At 36.7% G+C, this 19,036-nt stretch overlaps 1 protein-coding gene across 1 annotated transcript; it reads right to left on the bottom strand.

The window, feature by feature from the left end:
• Positions 1-239: 239 nt before the first annotated feature.
• Positions 240-18,451, bottom strand: LOC131359737 (cytosolic phospholipase A2 zeta-like). Its single transcript, XM_058399813.1, has 20 exons — positions 18,302-18,451; positions 15,120-15,192; positions 13,509-13,645; positions 12,487-12,615; positions 10,403-10,443; positions 9,288-9,330; positions 8,150-8,201; positions 7,897-8,036; positions 7,591-7,671; positions 6,104-6,138; positions 5,547-5,685; positions 4,311-4,447; positions 3,978-4,200; positions 3,684-3,798; positions 3,455-3,592; positions 3,255-3,362; positions 2,505-2,675; positions 2,181-2,350; positions 1,139-1,325; positions 240-947 (listed from the first exon to the last, which is right to left on the bottom strand). The coding sequence occupies exons 1-20, from the start codon at positions 18,305-18,307 to the stop codon at positions 697-699; spliced, it is 2,376 nt and encodes a 791-aa protein (XP_058255796.1). The 5' UTR covers positions 18,308-18,451; the 3' UTR covers positions 240-696.
• Positions 18,452-19,036: the final 585 nt, after the last annotated feature.

Genomic DNA, 19,036 nt, shown 5'->3' with positions numbered 1-19,036 from the left:
CTGATATTGTTGATTTTTTTTTTTTAAATAAAATTGGAAGCAGCCAATCTGATGTTAAAAATGTAAAACATTTCATTTTTATTTTAACATTTTTATTTATTTATTTATTTATTTATTTATTTATTTATTTATTGTCAATTGTCAAACAATTTTTGTCAAGTGTTTTTAAATATAAAAAAAATATTTTGTTTTTATATTAACCTTTATTAAAATCATTATTTCTTTAAAAACATTATTAAGACAGTATTTTTCTGTATTGTCTGTGATATAGTATTTTTAAATAAGATTTACTTTTTTTGCAGGATTGCAGGATTTAGAACAAAGTTAGAACAATGTATAGTTGAGGTAAGGAGTAGTTTATTTCATAATGGCCTTACAGACACTCATTAACCATTTCCAACTCTTAAATAAATGAAATGTTTTATATGTATCATATACAGTCTCTCTCTCTCTCTCTCTCTCTCTCTCTCGCTCTCTCTCTCCCTCTCTCTCTCTCTCTCTCTCTCTCTTCCTATCATGCTATTCAGTCTATTTCAACATAAATGTACCTTTCAGCTGGAGTGAAGATGATTAATATGATTTTTATCAAACAGTTGATTTTTCTCCATCATATTTACATATAAGCCGATTTAAATAAAACACACAACACAATGACTGTAGACGGAGTTCCTTCATCTTCATATCTTGTAACACTGGTTACGTTATTACGCAGGAGCTTGCAGTTTCCTCTGAGGGCAGGTTCAGAGCAACCCCTTTCTTGATCAGAGCTTTCTTCAGTGCGTTTCTGATGCTGTCTCTGTTGTTCACGATGTTGTAGGAGGTGACATCCACCAGTTTTTGGAAGTCCTCGGTGTCAAACGTGATGTGTTGGGTAGCGTATGGAGAGGCGCTGGAGCTCACATCAATATTTCCTTCCTGTATCTCCTTCTTTCCTCTTCTTCTTACTCCTGAATTGTGAGTGTACACACACACACACACACACACAGTTTAGTGTCAAAGTTTTCATTCCATTCTTAACATTTGCACCAGATCTTTTATTCTAGAGTTTATTATTATAGAGTTTGATTCATCATCAATACTATTTCAATATGATTGGCTTTTAATTTCCCAAATATGCAAATGATCAGAGTGTTTTCACCTGGCGCTTTATACTCTTTAAATGAGATGTTGACCAGTGGAAAGTGGATCACGATGGGAGCGTCGGGATTCTTCTCGTCTTCAAACACATACACTTCTCTTTTTGGCTGAGATTTGTACTTGCTGAAATCGATATTTGGGAATGGCAACTTGTGTTCAGAGCAGTACTGCTGCGTGTCCTTTATGTTCTATTATACACACACACACACACACATTTAGGAACTTGCTGGTATTTTGTGTTTTGAAACATGCAGCATCAGCTGAGTATAAGATTTAAAATGGTTAACGTTAAAATACTACATTCATCCCTTATTATAAAAGGAACGGTGAACGATTACATTCATAAAATAAAAAATACTAAATGCACCTTGGTTTTAATTACGTTTCATTTCTCTGGGTTCAAATAAACCACCAGAAGAAGCCTTTATTTTAAAATTCTTCTATTCATACATCCCAGAAAATAAATAAATAAATAAATAAATAAATAAATAAATAAATAAATAAATATCTCAAGATGCGTATAGTTCATATCTTGCGGCTGAGATATTTATTTATTTATTGGTTTATTTATTTATTCATTTAATTACTTATTTTGAGTAGAAGCGTCCAAGATATGGCCTTTAAAATGGGATAGAAAATACAGACTACAGAAATGAGTGTCTTTGTTTTAGGATGTAATAAAATAAAAGCATGAGGCAATTTAAAAATAAAAATGCAAAGATATAAATGAGAAGATGACAATTGTAGAATCTAAATCTAATATAATATGTTATGTGTTGCTGCATGAATAGTCCTAGTTGTAAAAAATCAGATTATTCACCGCAAATAGTTTTCTTTCTCATCATTTTTTCCAGCTTATAAATTGCACTTGATCCAGCACCGCCTATTAGTTTTTGTTTGTTTTTTTTAATTTTATTTCTCAGTAATTATGTTAATAGCATCTGATACAAAATGATAAATGCACTTACAGCTTGCTTTTAATTAAGATTTCATTTTTCTGGATTCAAAACCTCATTGATAATGGCATTATCTTTTTCTCTCACCTTTAATGGATCGTCAACCCAGCTGTAGTCGAGGCACAGGATGACGTCGGCGCGTCTGTGGGTCCGTAGCACAGGAGTGAACGCTGTGTTGATGGCGAACCCAGAATCCACCAAGTTCAGAGTGGAGTCCACTGGGGTCAGCTTGTTCGGATACGCGTCCGGGTGTTTGTCTAAAGCAGGACAAATCTTATAAACCAGGATTCATTCGGGAAAAAAAGGATTAAACGACATATTTCTTTAGTCCACCCTGGATGGATTCAGATTTGTACACCACCTAGGCGTTATAATAAAACCGTAATTAAATGCAGTTAAATGAGTTCTAACCATTACAGGTGTTGAATCCTGGGTTGTCTCTGTATGAGTTGTGCAGAGAGAATCCTCTCAGGAAGTTAAAGACACTGCTGATGAAGGGGCAGTCATTCACGAAGCTGTTCAGGCTTGAAGCTTCTGGTCTGATGCGCAGAGTGTCCAAGGTCGAGGATTTATTATGTGTCTCTGAAAACCAGAGAAAACATCCGACATGATTTTTAGGGCTGTGCTCAAATTGAAAAGGTCAGTATTTATGTGCACATGTGTGTATAAACATGTGCTACACATGCTTAAGCTAAAAAAAATTAATAAATAAAATAGTTCACATTTTGCGATTTTCGTTTGTTTTTAAGTACCAAAGATAAATGTTTTCAACAGCGTCTAGACCACCACATTTAAACAAAATGTCCTCATTGTCCAATGTCAATGTCCAAATCCGGGATAGAAAATACGGACTAAAGAAGTCTTTGTTTTTAGATGTTATACAATAAAAGTCTAAAAATAAAAATGCAGTTATATGAGCGAGATCATAATCTAATATAATGTCTAACGTGCATGAATAGTCCTAGTTGTAATAATCAGATCAATCACAGCCAATATAGCTTTATATAGCAATATGGACTTCACTATCATTATTATTAGCCAGCTTATAAAATAGCGCTCGATCCATCACAGACAATTGTTTGTCAGAATGCTCTTTGTCTGCTGAATCGTCTTTAACATTCCTGTTAAAGATGAAGACGGCTGATTCTAAGGTGTACTGACCGATCTTGTCGACCTTATCTCCGAGTCGGGAAGCCCAGGCTGGGATCATTCCTGTACAAGCGTTCCAGAGCTGCAAGAGGTTAGTGGAGAAAAAGCTGCTCCACACGCCTACACACACACACACAGTTAGTTTAATTATTATTAGTTAGACAGTGTAACACATGCATATTGTGAAGCAAAGACACAAACGTCTCTCTGACCCAGGAGGAAGGGGATGCGTGTTTCCGGTAGCTTCTTCACCACATGACCCAGGTAGAACTCGCTCCCGAAATGTTCTACAGGGACAAACGCTCCGTATTTAGAGAATCCCACTTCATATGGGGTAAACTCGCACCACTCTGAAATCGACAGAATGAACAGAAAGTGTAAGAAATGATCAGAACACGTTGAAGTACAAGTCCAGGGATTTAACCCTTGTGGGGTTTTTACCAGGCACTGAGCAGCCACAGGCGTCTTTCTTCATGTTGACTGCTGTGTAGATCGGGAGTGGGTTCTGGCCCTCAGAGACTGCCTTCTTCTGGTCAGACAGCGTATCTGTGTGTTTCTGAGCCACAAATCATATGTAATAACGCAACAAGTACAAATACACATGCTTTTGTATATGTGTAGTTTATAGTCCCTCTGAATTCCCTATTACTCTAGAAAGATTTGGCTTTCAGCACTACTGTGGTATCAACTGTAAGAGCAATCTCACTGGATTACTGTCCCAGCTGAGAAGCAGACCTTTCCAAAGATGAGGTGTTCAATGATGAGCCCCCAGGTATCGATAATGGAGACGGAGTGGCCTTCTTTCTCTCTGTCGTGCAGCTCGGAGCGATAATAATACAGCTGCTTAGGAGAGAAGAGACTGGCTTTGCTCTTCGAAAGCTCCTTCTGCGAAGACGCTATCACTTTATCCAGGCCTTCCTTTGACCAAGATGGGTCAGAGTAGAGACTAGCAGTGGTCCTTATGTAGAAAAATGAGGAAAAAAAAGAAAGAAAGAACGAATCTCTTTAATGTTTTTTATTCTTAGAGAACAGTGTGACCGTGTGTCTGTGGTGCTGTTTTACACACACCAGGTGGCGCCAGACACGGCGGTGATGTAGGTGACGGCGTCGAGCAGATCGAGGCTCTGGAGTCCTTTCAGAAAGCCGTACATTCCCGTCATGGCTCTGGAGCTGCCTCCTGAACACACAAGAGCCACCGTCGGCACCTAATCACACACACACACACACACACACGCTTCTATAGTTAAAACACAATGTTAGCAGACATTGTATTCATGACGTCTCTTTTTAGGATTAACTTTGCCTATATGGATGTCAGTTAGGTGTAATAATAACTCTGTAGACATTGTAATGGAAAAATATAAATGTTGTATAACTGATGAAGTGAGAAACTAGAATGTGGACTTGTGCCATGGTCAGAACAGAGGGTGCATCTTAGCTGATAGGATGGGGCAGTGGTCGCTCAAGTGGTTTAGGCTCTGGGTCATTGACTGGAAATTTGGGGTTCAAGCCCCAGCACCACCAAGCTGCCACCGTTGGGCCTTTGAGCAAGGCTCCCAAGCTACCCTGCTCCAGGGGTACTACACCCTGTGCTCTGACCCCAACCCCCAGGGAGGATTTATGCAAAGAAAGAATTTCACTGAGCAGAAATGTATATGTGACAACTTAAGAAAGAAAAAATACAAGTATGTTTAGCTGAGAGAAACAGAAGTAAAAAGCCAATGAATGTTTTTTTTACCGTATAATGAGTTGGATCATTTTTCCTCAATCTCTGGTTTAGAAAGATGTCTTAAAAAATACCTAAGGGTAACAGAAGGATCAAGGCTCTTCCTCTCAGATTTTGTGAAGAGCATTAGGTCCTGTTGCACAGCAGTACAATAAAACTGTAACCGTTTTTCCTCTTGCCCTTGCCTATTAGTGTGCTATTTTCTCTAGATTTCCACTACAAATGTTTGGCAGCATGTGTGTAATGAGGGTAAACCTAATAATTTTACATTTGTGCCTCACATCGTGGAAAAAAACAAATCCTGCAGGAATTTCCAGTTATACAAAGCTACCCCGGCGTTTCCTCTGATGAACTGTTTATGAGTGATATACACAGTCGAAGAAAAGGAGTTCTTCAAAATGTTCAAGGATGGAACATTCTCGAAGCTTTAATGGCTCAGTTATATAAGCTGCATAACCCGGTCATCTGTCGTAACGTAATAATAAATCCAGGAGTGTCTGATGAATTAATAACTCAGCAAATGAATTACTTAGACAGTGGTGTGTGTGTGTGTGTGTGTTGTTAAATATGTCTCATACCTGGGTGGGAGCCAAAGGTGTTTCAAGGTTAAAAAACTTCTGCAGTGTGCGAGACACCACCTCTCTCCTCGTCACCAGAAACGCCTTCTCTTCTGCAGGTATGTCAAAATCCAGACGCACCTTCATGTCCACCTCAGAGCTACACACACACACACACACACACAAGGTTATAATCACAATCATACTTACTTACTAGACAGTAAAAAGGAACTAGATCGCTAAATTGACACATCGTCATAACAAAGTTTGGATTGAAAAAGAAAGAAAGTAATATTTTTTGAATATTTCTTGACATATAGATATATTCCCAGATATATTCCCAGAGCTTTCGTCAGTTCCAGAAAATGGTGGGACAATCACTGTTATTTAGTTCATCACTATCTATTTCGATTTTCTCCACCATTCTGTTGACCATGATGACCCCAGCATTCGGATATGGATCGACGTTAAAAATAACTCCGGCTCTTTAAACACATCAGTATGATGGTCAAAGCCTCACAGCTGTAGGTATAATATGAGTAATAATGTTAAGATGAGATAGAGCGTTTAGCCCGTACCTGTCCACTGTGTTCAAATGTAAATTTACTTTTTCCTGTGGAGCATAAAACAAACACTTTTAGCAAACAATCCTGCATCAGATAGAAATTTCTTAGAATGCATCATGACAATAATACGAGATCACGTTAGCATTAAAGATCAGCTAAGATAAGAACTTTATTAATCCTTTTGCCAGAGACTGTTTCAGAGTACAAGAGAAATAAATAGAAAATGAAATATATATATAAATAATTTATAAAATAATTATATATATTATAATATAATAATTTATATTATAATATAATTTATAATATATGTATATAAATTATTTATTTAAATTATTTTTTAAGAGACATTTCAATTAAAATTCACAAGAACTACAACTCTACATACAACTGATCTGTATGTAACTGGAATAGTTTTATTATTTCTTTTACTGTATTACAAAGCAGAAAAGGCCTATGGAATAAAAGCAACAAGAAATGAAAAGAACACTTTTCCGGTTGTTTTTCTTCAGAAAGCTATTTTGAAGAATCTTGTGTATTGTCAGATTTTATCACGAGTACTTAAAAGCAAAAACACTGGTTTGGGTCAGTGGTAGTTGTGGTAGCTTGGTGTTTAAGGCGTTGGATTACTGATTGTAAGGTTAAAAATTCAAGAAAGTTCAAACCCCAGGCCACCAGGTTGCCCCTGCTGGGCCCCTGAGCAAGGCCCTTAGCCTTCAAATGCTCAGTTGTATAAATGTGCTAAATGTAAGTGACTCTGGAGGAAAGGGTCTGCTAAATGCTGTAAATGTAAAATGAACAGAAGAAAATTGAGCAATATCAGTGGTTGTCTAGAGTTTATTGGCTTTTTACCAGCAAACCACCAGCAGAACAAAATCAGAAATGGACATATGGGACATTTTTAATCAGTATAAACAAATGATTTTCTGGCTGTGAGTCTGATATAAAATGAGTCAGGACTCTGTTGGCTTTCAGTGTGTTTTAGACGTGTGTTTTTCCCTCTGTTGGAGAACCTAACACAGAATTTTTAGTGGTTGAAGATAAACACCTGTAAATTTTAGCCGCTTATGAACAAGCACTTGGAACATCTCAGAGAGAGCAGAAATATAAACACAAATACTGATGAAACTCTACAAATTCTTAAAGTCCTGAGTGTCTACTTTCATATGAGCTTCATATTAAGCACCACTGTGGACTGGGACATGACAAAGACATTCAATGCTGAACATGGACACAACCTAACTGGAGCAAATTCCATTTTTTGGCCTCTGGGGAATAAAGAGTTAATTTAATTTCTAAATTCAGATTAAATTTATATAGATTCATCTAGAGCATTGTGATTAGATGATTAGGAACAATGTGGTTTTTGGTTTGATGCTGGGTCCAAAAGTGTAAAAGGTTTTTCCTACAAGGTTTTTGAGCTTAAATTGCTAGAATTAATGTCCAATGTAAAATGAGAACATTGCTGAAAATTAAAGCTTATCAGTTAAAAATCTTCTCACCTCTGCAACAGGAATAGTGAGTGTACATTCAGGTTTGGGTCCAAATGGGGCTACAGAAGCTACTGTTGGGGTTTCATGTTCCTTTTCACCATCCGAAACAGATAAAAACAACAATCAGATATTAAGCTAAATCCGTCTATTACACAAAGACATAAACATGCTGTCGATTTTTAGCACCAGTTCCTGCTCTGTTCGTCACTGATTATAAAGCCATTATGTCTTCTTTAAATACCCTCTATTACCTATGTGTCATAATAAATCTGTATAAACATTTAACGTGATGACGTAACACAACAGCCATCGTACCGTCTGGAGTTCGATCGAGGTCTCCAGGTTTTTGTTGATGATGTAGCTAAGGGTCTTCATGAAGCTGCTGTTCTCCGACACTGAGATCACTTGCTTTTCGTTGTACGCCCCTTGTAATTTTAGCAACATATCTTTTTGAGCTAAAACAATCACACATACGATACACAGGTAAAACATACAGCCGTGCAATGTTCGATACGACACTCAATGTTTAAGCTGTGAAGGTTCCACCAGACGTGCTTTATTTTCTTACATTTTATGGGCAGTTTGTCCAACTTCACCTCCAGTGTGGACAATGGGGCGGCCTGAAAACACAAAAGAATGTGTGAGAAGAATAAAAATACAGTATACACCTATAGGGCTCTTCCACGTCTACGTTCAGGAGAACCAGTAAAGGATTCATTTAACTATTAAGAACGGAAAATGACTTTTTCAACCAGTATAAAGAAATAAATGAATTTATTGGTGCAAGTTTAGTATAAAATGAGTCAGGAGTCAGTGTGAGATGTTGTTTTTCCGTCTGTTGGATAACCTTACACAGAATTTTTTGTGGTTGAAGATCACATTTTAGACGATTATGAACAAGCACTTGAGGCATCTCAGAGAGCAGAAATGGGTTTGAGTTCAACATTTACTTTGTAAAAGTAAATAACCATTTTGTGGGGTTTTTTTGGAACTTTTCTATGAATATATTGCCTCTAGTATTCTAGGAAAAACTGAAATACTTATAAAAGAATTACAAATTCTTAAAGCTCAGAGATACTCTCATATGAGCTTCATATTAAGCACCACTGTGGAGTGAGACAAAAACATTCAGTGCTGAACATGGGCACAATACAACGGGAGCAAATTCCATTCTTTTTGTTCATTTAAAACCCTAAAACCATTTCAACCTCTTTAAAAAGCCAGAGCTGTTAACAGTACAAAGCTTTACACATGCTGCTGATTGACGAATACAAACTGCACTGTTTTGCTAGACCCTGTGAAGTACGTTCAGTTATTCCACAGTGCTGCTGAATTCTTGATTCTGATTGGTCAAAAGGTGTTGATTCAATTTTTATAACAAATCCGACAGCAGTTCAGGTGTCAAGGTTTATATTAATGTGTTCAATCGAGTATTTTAAGAGACACTAAAAACCGGTAGACATCATTAAATGTAACTTTACTTGGATGAAAAGTACTCCATCATGTCACATTACACGTCCCTGCTGTAGATTGTTTTCCTATAACAGCACACCTCAACATGTTTCACTGCTTTCTTAGTCTGCTGGATTGAAGAACTTGTTGAATGAATGTACAAAGTTGCATTAAAGCAAGTGATATCATCATCATCATCATCATCACATGATCATTGTAATTAGTACGGAGGTTTCAAATTGAACATATCTTACCAACAGGACTCCGTTAGAGAGGTACTGACCGGGCTTTTCAGAACTGTGACACAAACACAGGGGCATAAGGATCAGAAAACTTTATCTTAAACTTCATTCTAACCCCAAGCTTATAAATTGACTAAATTACATGAAAACATAAGAAAACAAAAAGTTCTAGAAATTTGATTAATGTATAAATCTATATAATAGAATATATAATAATAAGCTATAGAAATATATAGCATAAATATCTGGCATCTTTGTAATTTCTAAATAAATCCAGTGGTCTGTATTTATTTACTTGACTTAACTTACCTTATATATATATATATATATATAAAATCTATCTATCTATCTATCTAATCTGACCATTGTATATAATAATCTCTTTTAACTGGATGAATATAATGAATATAAGACCATACAGGATAAATCTTTCTTTTTTCCTTTTTTCTTTTTGCATCTTTTCAAAGAGCACTATTTATACTCTTTCACATACAGAGTGAGTGAGTGTGTGTGTGTGTGTGTGTGTGTGTGTGTGTTTGAGTGAGAGAGAGAGAGAGAGAGTGAGAAACAGAGACAGAGTGAGTGAGTGAGTGAGAGAGAGAGAGAGAGAGAGAGAGAGAGAGAGAGAGAGAGAGAGAAACAGAGACAGAGTGAGTGAGTGAGTGAGAGAGAGAGAGAGAAACAGAGACAGAGTGAGTGAGTGAGAGAGAGAGAGAGAGGGAGAGAGAAACAGAGACAGAGTGAGTGAGTGAGTGAGTGAGTGAGCGAGAGAGAGAGAGAGAGAGTGAGTGAGAGAGAGAGAGAGAGAGAGAGAGTGAGAGAGAAACAGAGACAGAGTGAGTGAGTGAGTGAGAGAGAGAGAGAGAGAGAGAGAGAGAGTGAGTGAGAGAGAGAGAGAGAGAGAGAGAGGGCGGGGCATTTGTGCCAGTTATGGATGGTTGTGATATCACCAGAAACTTGTGCTTGATGATGGGTGAAAACTTTTCTGTTGCACCAATGAGGATTTCATTGTTGTTTGAGTTAGCTGAATTAAATGTGTTTTAAAAACTGAGTATTTTGAGCCTCCATACTTATGAATCTGTAGTAAAGTGTAAGTCTTGTGTCATTTTCATGCATGTGCCTGTTACCTCTCTGTCATCTCAAATTCCACCCACAGCTTGTCCTTCTTCTGGAAACAGAGCCAACAATCATTCATTAGTGTCATCTTCATGCTGTTATCTCTACTTTATCCAGGTTTGGGAAAAACCTGTACAGCACACACACTCAACTGCCTCTTAATGATATAACACATCTAAAAACAGCACAGCTGATGTAAGCACTTCTCAATTAGAAAAAGAGTAACAGGATGAGTCCCATTAGTACGCTTACACACATTAACCACATTATAAACACCAATTTTTATTGAGAAATGTTTGGCTTAAAAATCTCTAAGCAAATATAAAGGGGAGATTATTCCATAACTTTGGAGCAAATACAGAAAATGTCTGATCAAACCTTTGACACTGATTTTTAAACCACATGATTAAGCAGAAAAAGGTATTTAAATGCATCATGGAATTATTTTTGCATGGTTATGTGATAATGTTATCCAGAATGATTTAATCATTTAAGACCAAGTGTTTTTGCCCTTGCGTTTATCTTTTTGTGCACACAATAATATTAGCATTATTTCTGGTAAGCATTTTTAATGCTCCGGAAAGATTTACAGCATAAAAATAAATAAGACAATTAACATTGCCCATATTCACACTAAATGTTTTTTTTTCCTAGTCCACAGATTTCCTGGGTCTTGCTGCAAGACAATGTAGACCAAGAGCTCAAACTTCATTCATTAGAGAATCAAATTCAACTCACTATTGGTGAAAAAGGCTGATTTTGCCTTCTAATGACCAGGCCTGGTTAAAGAAGTGTCTCTGAGACTTTTTCTCCTATCTCTTGTCATAAAGGTCTGGGGGGCAGTGGGGGCAGTGGTGGTTCAAGTGTTTAAGGCTCTGGATTCAGGATCAAGGTTCAAGCCACAGCACCCTCAAGCTCCACTATTGGCCAAATGAGCAAGGCCCTTAACCCTCCTTACTCCAGGGGCACTGTATCATAGCTGCCCCTGTGCTCCGACCCCAACTTCCTTAGCTGGGATATACGAAGAAAAGTGTGCTGTAATGTATGTGTGGTGATTATAAAGGCTTTGTGCCCTGAATTCTTCTTCTTCTGTGAGCTTCTGGGGTCGGTTTTGTTTGTTTCTCATAGTTTGCAGATTTACAGGGTGGACAGGTATGAAATTCTTTGTGCTTATTTCTCCAGAATCTTATCTTGGATCTGTTTAGTTTGGCTGTCAAGGTGTAACAGCTGCTTAGGGCTGCTAACTGACTCGAGGCACTCCCTCGCTTTAAACATGCATACTTTAATCATACCACACCAACTGATTTAGAAATGTCCCGTTTACTTTTCCCGCTTGGAAACTGCCGTGATAAATGGTTATGTTAAATATATCGTGGTTTGAAGCTTTATCACAATAAAATGGGGAAGAAAAAATTCCAGGTGTTTGTAGGCGGCTGTGTACAGTATAATATACGGCTATTGCTGATTAAATGCTCTGTAGCATTATCCGTACACAATGAGCGTAAGAGTTTAACAGTATAATTGGAGTATAATGTAGCTCAAGTTCATTCTGTATCTCTGGTGCTTAATGTACTGACTGCACAGGTTTTTTTAGTCTCCAGGTTTCTGTAAAACTTTTGGTTGTAGGAAAAATTGAGGGCTTGTCTCGGATCCACCCAAATCTTTTCAGTGATGGCCTCATACCTACGTCAGGGAGGGATCTGATGTATGCCATGATAAACACACAGAAAAAAACTGTGACTGCTGTAATCAGATCTGTTTTTCTTTCATGCATTGCACATTTGGATCAGTGTTATTTTTTTCCTCTTGATGATAAGAGGCCTTTGTTTTATTATCGTGGAATACTTTTCTTTGCATATCCCAGCTGAGGAAATTGGGGTCAGAGCACAGGGGCAGCTAAGATGCAGCACCCGAGGAGCAGAGTAGGGTGAAGGGCCTTGCTTAATTGCCCAACAGTGGCAGCTGGGCAGTGCTGGGGCTTGAACCCCAACCTTCTGATCAACAACCAAAAGCTTTAACCACTTGAGCAACCACTGCCAATATTACCTGCTTAAAGCTTAACTCATTTCTGAGCTTGTGAACATCCTGCTCTTACCTCCTCATCCGTGATGAGAACCTTGGTCTCCTTCTGACCCACTTTGAGGGTGCTGATGTCGAACAAAAAGCTAGCACATTGATCATCCACTACTGTGTCACCGTCATACAGATTTAACTCCAGAACATTCTAGGGAAGAAAATAAAAGTCTTCTTAGTTACACTGTATTGTTTGACATGTATGTATTTCATTATGCACACACAAAGATTCCAAAGAAGTAACACTAACAAAACAGGTTTGTGTACGTCATCGGTACAAGAAATGCAATGTTACATGCTGTTGCCTGCTCTAATGTGTTACACCTCACAAATGACTTTAATAAACCATTCATAGGCTGGAGTTTGGGTGTTTTCTATTAAAGACAGTAAACTCTAAACCCTGGGCCGGGACTGAAAAACCGCAGGCTTGGGATTGAGGTGTGTTCATGAAGGATATTTCAGGAAAATAAGACAGTGTGCTGTTGTAGGAAGATTCTTAGAAATGGGATGGTTTTACTACTAAGAAGTTGATTCTTTTCCTATAACAACACACATTGCTGTGACGAAAAAGGAGTTTCCTCCTCTTTCGTCACAGCAATTAGCCAGTGACTGAAATTTCTATGAATTAAAACTTATTTTTTAGCATATTTAATGATGTGGAAACATCTGTAAAAATAAATCAGTACCTTTTATACTTAAGTTACAGCAGCCGGAAACTGAATTTATATCTCCAGCCTCTCTGAGAAGTTGATAATTGAAGTTAAAAGGAAACAAATGCAGCTTATCTAAAGTGAAGATGCTCCTGTGACAGAAAGCTTTGTCTTCTGACAGAAAACATTACCATATAAATGATAATCAAATCAGTTTATGTGGCATGTTTGTGTATCTTAATATAAATCCGGCAGCCAGAACTACTAGAGAAAATTCAGATGAGATTTGCGAATTCAGTAGCAATGCGATGGAAGATGGTTGGTATAAGGATTTAGATCAGTCTTGCAGCGAAATTCAACAGGCTAGAAAATCTCCAGGAATAAACTGACTCACCTTGACATGGCTGTAGGCGCGGAAGTGGAAGGTCTCGTTCCACTCGGGTGTCTTGTTGTTATTGATCATCCTGGTTCTCCGAGTACAAGCCGAGGCTGTGGGCAGGCGTAGGGTCACGTAGAGGTCAGGCTCTGAGACTGAGAAGTGGGTATAATGCAGTACAGGTTAATCAGGCAACATGATTATGAGCATCAGTCTTACAGATGATCCTACCTGACTAAAGAATCAAGGCATTTCATGTGACTTTTCATGTGCACTTCCTGTATTAGGAGAATTATTGGCCATTGTGATGACCTTTGACAAGCTTATTAGAAAACATTGCAAGAATTTTTGCTCATTTGTCCTCACAGACTGGGCTCAGACATGCTTTTTCACTTCACTCTGTAAATGTTGTACGAGTTTTTTATTATTTGATGACTGTTTTGCCAGAAAAACTTTGTCACATAGAAGTCTGTGAAACTGTGCTGCTTTATTATTTCAAGATAATCATTCATCTCCAGGAAAACACCCTCACAACATCATCCTGCTCTAATTACTTTGCCAAACGAAATGTACGGGAGTCCGTAAAGTGTGGATCTGTGAGGAACTGAGAAATACCTTTATCCCAGTGTATGTGACGCTTGGCCTGTTTTCCAGCCTGTAGACATGCAGGTACATGCTTTATGTTCTACACGCTGGTCTATCTGCAGAAATCTAGCCAGTGTGCTGCTTGGAGTTTTTACATATGAACTAAAAGCAGAAGCCAACAGATACAGTGTGCTTTACATGTTTCAGTCATAGCAGCTGATTGATCTTACTGTTATTTTATTTTATTTTATTTTATTTTATTTTATTTTATTTTATTTTATTTTATTTTATTTTATTTTATTTTTATTCAATTATTTTATTTTATTTTCTAACTGCTATTTAATTCTGTCCTAACTGTTCTGTTCTATTCTATTCTATTCTATTTTGTCTCTTTTGTTTTAATTCTATTCTGTATCCATTGTTTGAATTCTGTTCTGTTTTTTGCTGTTCTATTCTATTTTGTTCTATTCTGTTCTGTTCTATTCTATTATTGTATTATATTTTCTGTTCTGCTCTGTTCTCTTCTCTTCTACTCTATTCTATTATTTAATTTTAGTTCCTGTCCTGTCCTGTTCTATTCTATTCTATTCTATTCTATTCTATTCTATTCTATTCTATTCTATTCTATTCATTATTGTATTATATTTTCTGTTCTGTTCAGTTCAGTTCTATTCAGTTCTATTCTATTCTATTCTATTATTTTATTTTATTTTATTTTAGTCCCTGTTCTATTCTATTGTAATCTATTCTAATATTGTATTATATTTTCTATGCTGTTCTACTCTATTCTGTTATTTTATTTTAGTTCCTATTCTATTCTATTCTATTCTATTCTATTCTATTCTATTCTATTCTATTCTATTCTATTCTGTTCTATTCTATTCTATTCTATTCTATTCTGTTCTGCTCTATTTTCTGTTCTGTTCTTTTATTTTATTTTCTATTTCTGTGTGTGTGTGTGTGTGTGTGCGTAATGAATAAAGTAGTGTGTAATGTGTAACGAATAAAGTGTAATGAATAAAGTGTAATGAATAAAGTACATACAGTAATCATATGAATGCTGGAAATTTCCTCGCAGCACTGTGACGGAGAGGTCCCACTGTGGCGCCAGTTCCTTCTGTAACAAACAGGTGACAGACAGAAACAGGCGGGTAACTGAGACCGATGAGAGAGATGAGTGAGAGAGACTGAAAAAAAACCTGAGAAATAACGCCCCTCAGCTCACTGACTTAATTGTGCAAATTCTGAACTGATTCCTTGCTTCTCTGGTTTTATTATATGATGCAATACATCTGAAAAAAATCTGAAAAGCCCTTACTCTTATTGCTTGAATAATCCTAAATGATCAAGTTATCTCTGACACACTCAGTGGTCTTTTAGGTTTTAAGCTCTTAACTGTTTTAATCATAATTATATCAACACTAGACCTCATTTTATCTGTGTTAGAAAGGGTGTTTTTTGGGATAAAGGTGCACACTTGGTCTGCAACGCAAAAAAAAGGTGCAGGAACAGGATACGAAGCTCACAGGAAAAAGAAAGAGCAGATTTGTTAACATGGGAGAGTACTAGAGGATACAGGGTGCTGTGTGATGTGTTTATTACAGGATCACAGTGAATAAATTACTCCTATTATTCTTACATTTTGGGAAATAAGACCAACTAAAGCACAAACAAAACTAATAGGTTTAGGAGTATTCTGGGTTGGTGGGAATTTGTTCATTCATCCTACTGGAATGCTCACATTCTCAGGGAGGTTCAGTACAGGACCTGGGACCTGGGATGATCATCCTGATAGCGTATGTGATCATATGAATCATTACTTTGAAATATTTCAATTTGACATGCAAAATAACTTGAAACTGGTTTCAGCTTCCAGTTCCTCTCCCCTGCTGCCATCCAGAGTGGGTTTTTTTTTTTGCTTTATGCGCCTTGTTCCTGGAAAAGGCTCTAGATCCACCATGACTCTAACCAGGATAAAGTGCTAACTGATAGTTGGTCAGGGATTTGAATGCTACAACCCTTTGGCATAAACTACAAACAAAAGGAATGAAAAAGATCACAATCGTTTTATTACTCTTTAAGTGCCACCTTAGATGCTGCTGGGTATTTTATTAACTGGATACTGTCTAGGGATTACTCCTTCATAACTTCATAAACTTTTTCTGCAATGATAAACGTGAAAACAAACAAACAAATAAATAAATTAATTAATTAATAAGGAGCTGTAAATTTCAGTGCTATTTTTTGTCTTTATTTTTTTTTGTTTCAAATTTGTTGATCCATCAAAGTCTAGTCCACTCAAGCAGGTGACTTTTCCCAAGCGAGATAACAAAATTACAGAAGAAAAATGAAATGAATAAAGAAAATGCTGTGCTTGCAATTTGGCCAATTTAAACAGTTTTGCAGACAAAAAAACTCACAAAAATTGTGAAAAATTCTGCAGAAAAATCAAGGACATTTTGGCTGCAACAATCACAAAAAACTTTCTAAATCCTGTAGGGACTGATTATAAGTATATCTATATATTAATAATTTAAATATTGTCAGTAATTGAGAGTGTGGGAAAGAGGTAAAGAAGCGAGTGCAGACAGGTTGGAATGGGTGGAGAAAGGTGTCAGGAGTTCTGTGTGACAGAAAAATATCAAGGGGAAGGCGGTGGTGAGACCGGCCATGCTGTATGGTTTAGAGGCGGTGTCACTGAAGAAGAGACAGGAGTCAGAGCTGGAGGTAACAGAGCTGAAGATGTTGAGGTTCACTTTGGGAGTGAGACGGTTGGACAGGATTAGGAACGAGTACATCAGAGGGACGGCTCATGTTGGACGTTTGGGGGACAGAGTTAGGGAGGACAGATTAAGATGGTCTGGACATGTTCAGAGGAGGGAGAGTGAGTATATTGGTAGGAGAATGTTGGACATGGAGCTGCCAGGCAGGAGGCAAAGAGGAAGGCCAAAGAGGAGGTATATGGATGGAATAAATGAGGATATGAAGCTAGTGGGTGCAAGTGTTGAGGATGCAGAAGATAGGGATAGGTGGAGAGAAATGATTCGCTGTGGAGACCCCTGAAGGGAAAAGCTGAAAGAAGAAGAAGAAGAAGAAGAAGAAGAAGAAGAAGAAGTCAAGGTGTAAACCATGATCCAAAAAAATGATCCTTAAAGCATTGATTCACTATTTGACCATAACACTGAATGATTCGAATTAGTAGTGTCTGATCCAAAAGTGACCAAATCTGTGACCAAAGTGACCAAACCCTACATCAGAATCTGGCGTAGGGCTACAGTTAAAGACATGATGACATAGAGAAAGATATTTTATTATATATTTTATATATTAGTGTTTAAAAAGTTTTTAAAGAGTTAAAAATCACTTTCTTGTTTCTATGCTGTTTTTATAAGAATCGACTTACAATTAATTGCAATCCATATTAACCAAATTATTATCAATTCTATAATAATTCTATAATAATTGATTTATGGTTGTTGCCCCAGTTGATTTCAATCAACCGATGCATTAAACCAAATCAAGAACAGTAACAAAATATGACTCCACTATTTCCCAGCCCTGATCACAGACTTGTCAAAACAATAGCTATCTGTATGTCCTTCATGTAAACACATGTTCACTGTTGTAGCTTTTCTTTCTCATTTTATTTCCTCATACCACCCGTATTCTCACAATGTTGTACTGGAACTCGTAATCTTAAAACAATAATAATAATAAAAAAAAACACTCAGCTGTGCAGTTTGGCATGTGTGAAGAAATTTTCCAACAGCCAACAGAGTTTTCCTGACACCAATGCCCAAGCATTTAAATCTCAGCTGTCAATCATCTCTGACTACACCCACCCAATGTTTGTATATTTTTTAAAAATAAAAGTATATATTAAATTCATTATATTTCTGATATTTACATTGATAATAGATAGTATTTATAGATGTTAGAGCAGTCTTAGTAGTCTTCACTTCACCTGGAATTTAAAAATGGAAGATATGGCAACCTTCAATCTCTTCTCAGGCTCTTAGAGATTTGCGTTTGTTTACTGTTTCTTTGGTACTCACCTGTTCCTTCAGGACACAGTACTTACTGCAGAAACTGAGCTTTCAATCTACACATACACATACACATGCACGTACATGCCTGTTTTACCTTCTTCAAGACTTACATTACTTATGGCAGGAAACTTTACCTTGAGTTCCTCATGCTAAATAAAGAGAAGACATGAACCGTACCGTCATTTGTACCCTTTGCAGAAAATCCCCTTGCTGAAGAGAAGAGTGTAGTCTAAATCGTCTACCGAGAAAAACCCTGAATAAGTAGAGTGTAACTTCAACTCAGTGTCACAGAGATCTGTGGGAAGTGTTTGCTTTATATGTTACTGATATGACTCACGGCAGCATGCAGTGAAACCACGCCTCAAACTGAAACACTTCGAGAATTCCAGGAGAGAAAGAAAAAAATTCTGTCCATGCAGGTGGTTCTGCCAGAAATTATTCATATTCTGTTTCTTTTATTCCATTTCTGTATATTCACACTCTGAAATTTATGAACATAAGTTAAGTTGTCTTTATAAATTTATTAGCATATGGTATTATATCATATCATATCATATCATATCATATCATATCATATCATATCATATCATATCATATCATATCACATCATATATCATATCATATCATATCATATCATATCATATCATATCATATCATATCATATCATGTCATATATCATATCATATCATATCATATCATATCATATCATATCACATCATATCATATCATATCATATCATATCATATCATATCACATCATATATCATATCACATCATATCATATCATATCATATCATATCATATCATATCATATCATATCATATCATATCATGTCATATATCATATCATATCATATCATATCATATCATATCATATCATATCATATCATGTCATATATCATATCATATCATAT

This window comes from Hemibagrus wyckioides, linkage group LG09 (assembly GCF_019097595.1).
Source record: "Hemibagrus wyckioides isolate EC202008001 linkage group LG09, SWU_Hwy_1.0, whole genome shotgun sequence".
In the NCBI taxonomy this organism is placed as follows: domain Eukaryota; kingdom Metazoa; phylum Chordata; class Actinopteri; order Siluriformes; family Bagridae; genus Hemibagrus; species Hemibagrus wyckioides.
The sequence above is the reverse complement of the archived record's forward strand: the minus strand, read 5'-3'. Positions and strand labels throughout refer to the sequence as shown.

What these genes read in the sequence shown, in the direction of transcription:
- LOC131359737 (XM_058399813.1), bottom strand. An exon ending in TCTCTAACGGAGTCCTGTTG is followed by an intron (nt 8,202 to 9,287) that starts GTAAGATATGTT and finishes TTGTGTTTTCAG; the next exon opens with GCCGCCCCATTGTCCACACT. An exon ending in ACGCATCCCCTTCCTCCTGG is followed by an intron (nt 3,363 to 3,454) that starts GTCAGAGAGACG and finishes GTGTGTGTGTAG; the next exon opens with GCGTGTGGAGCAGCTTTTTC.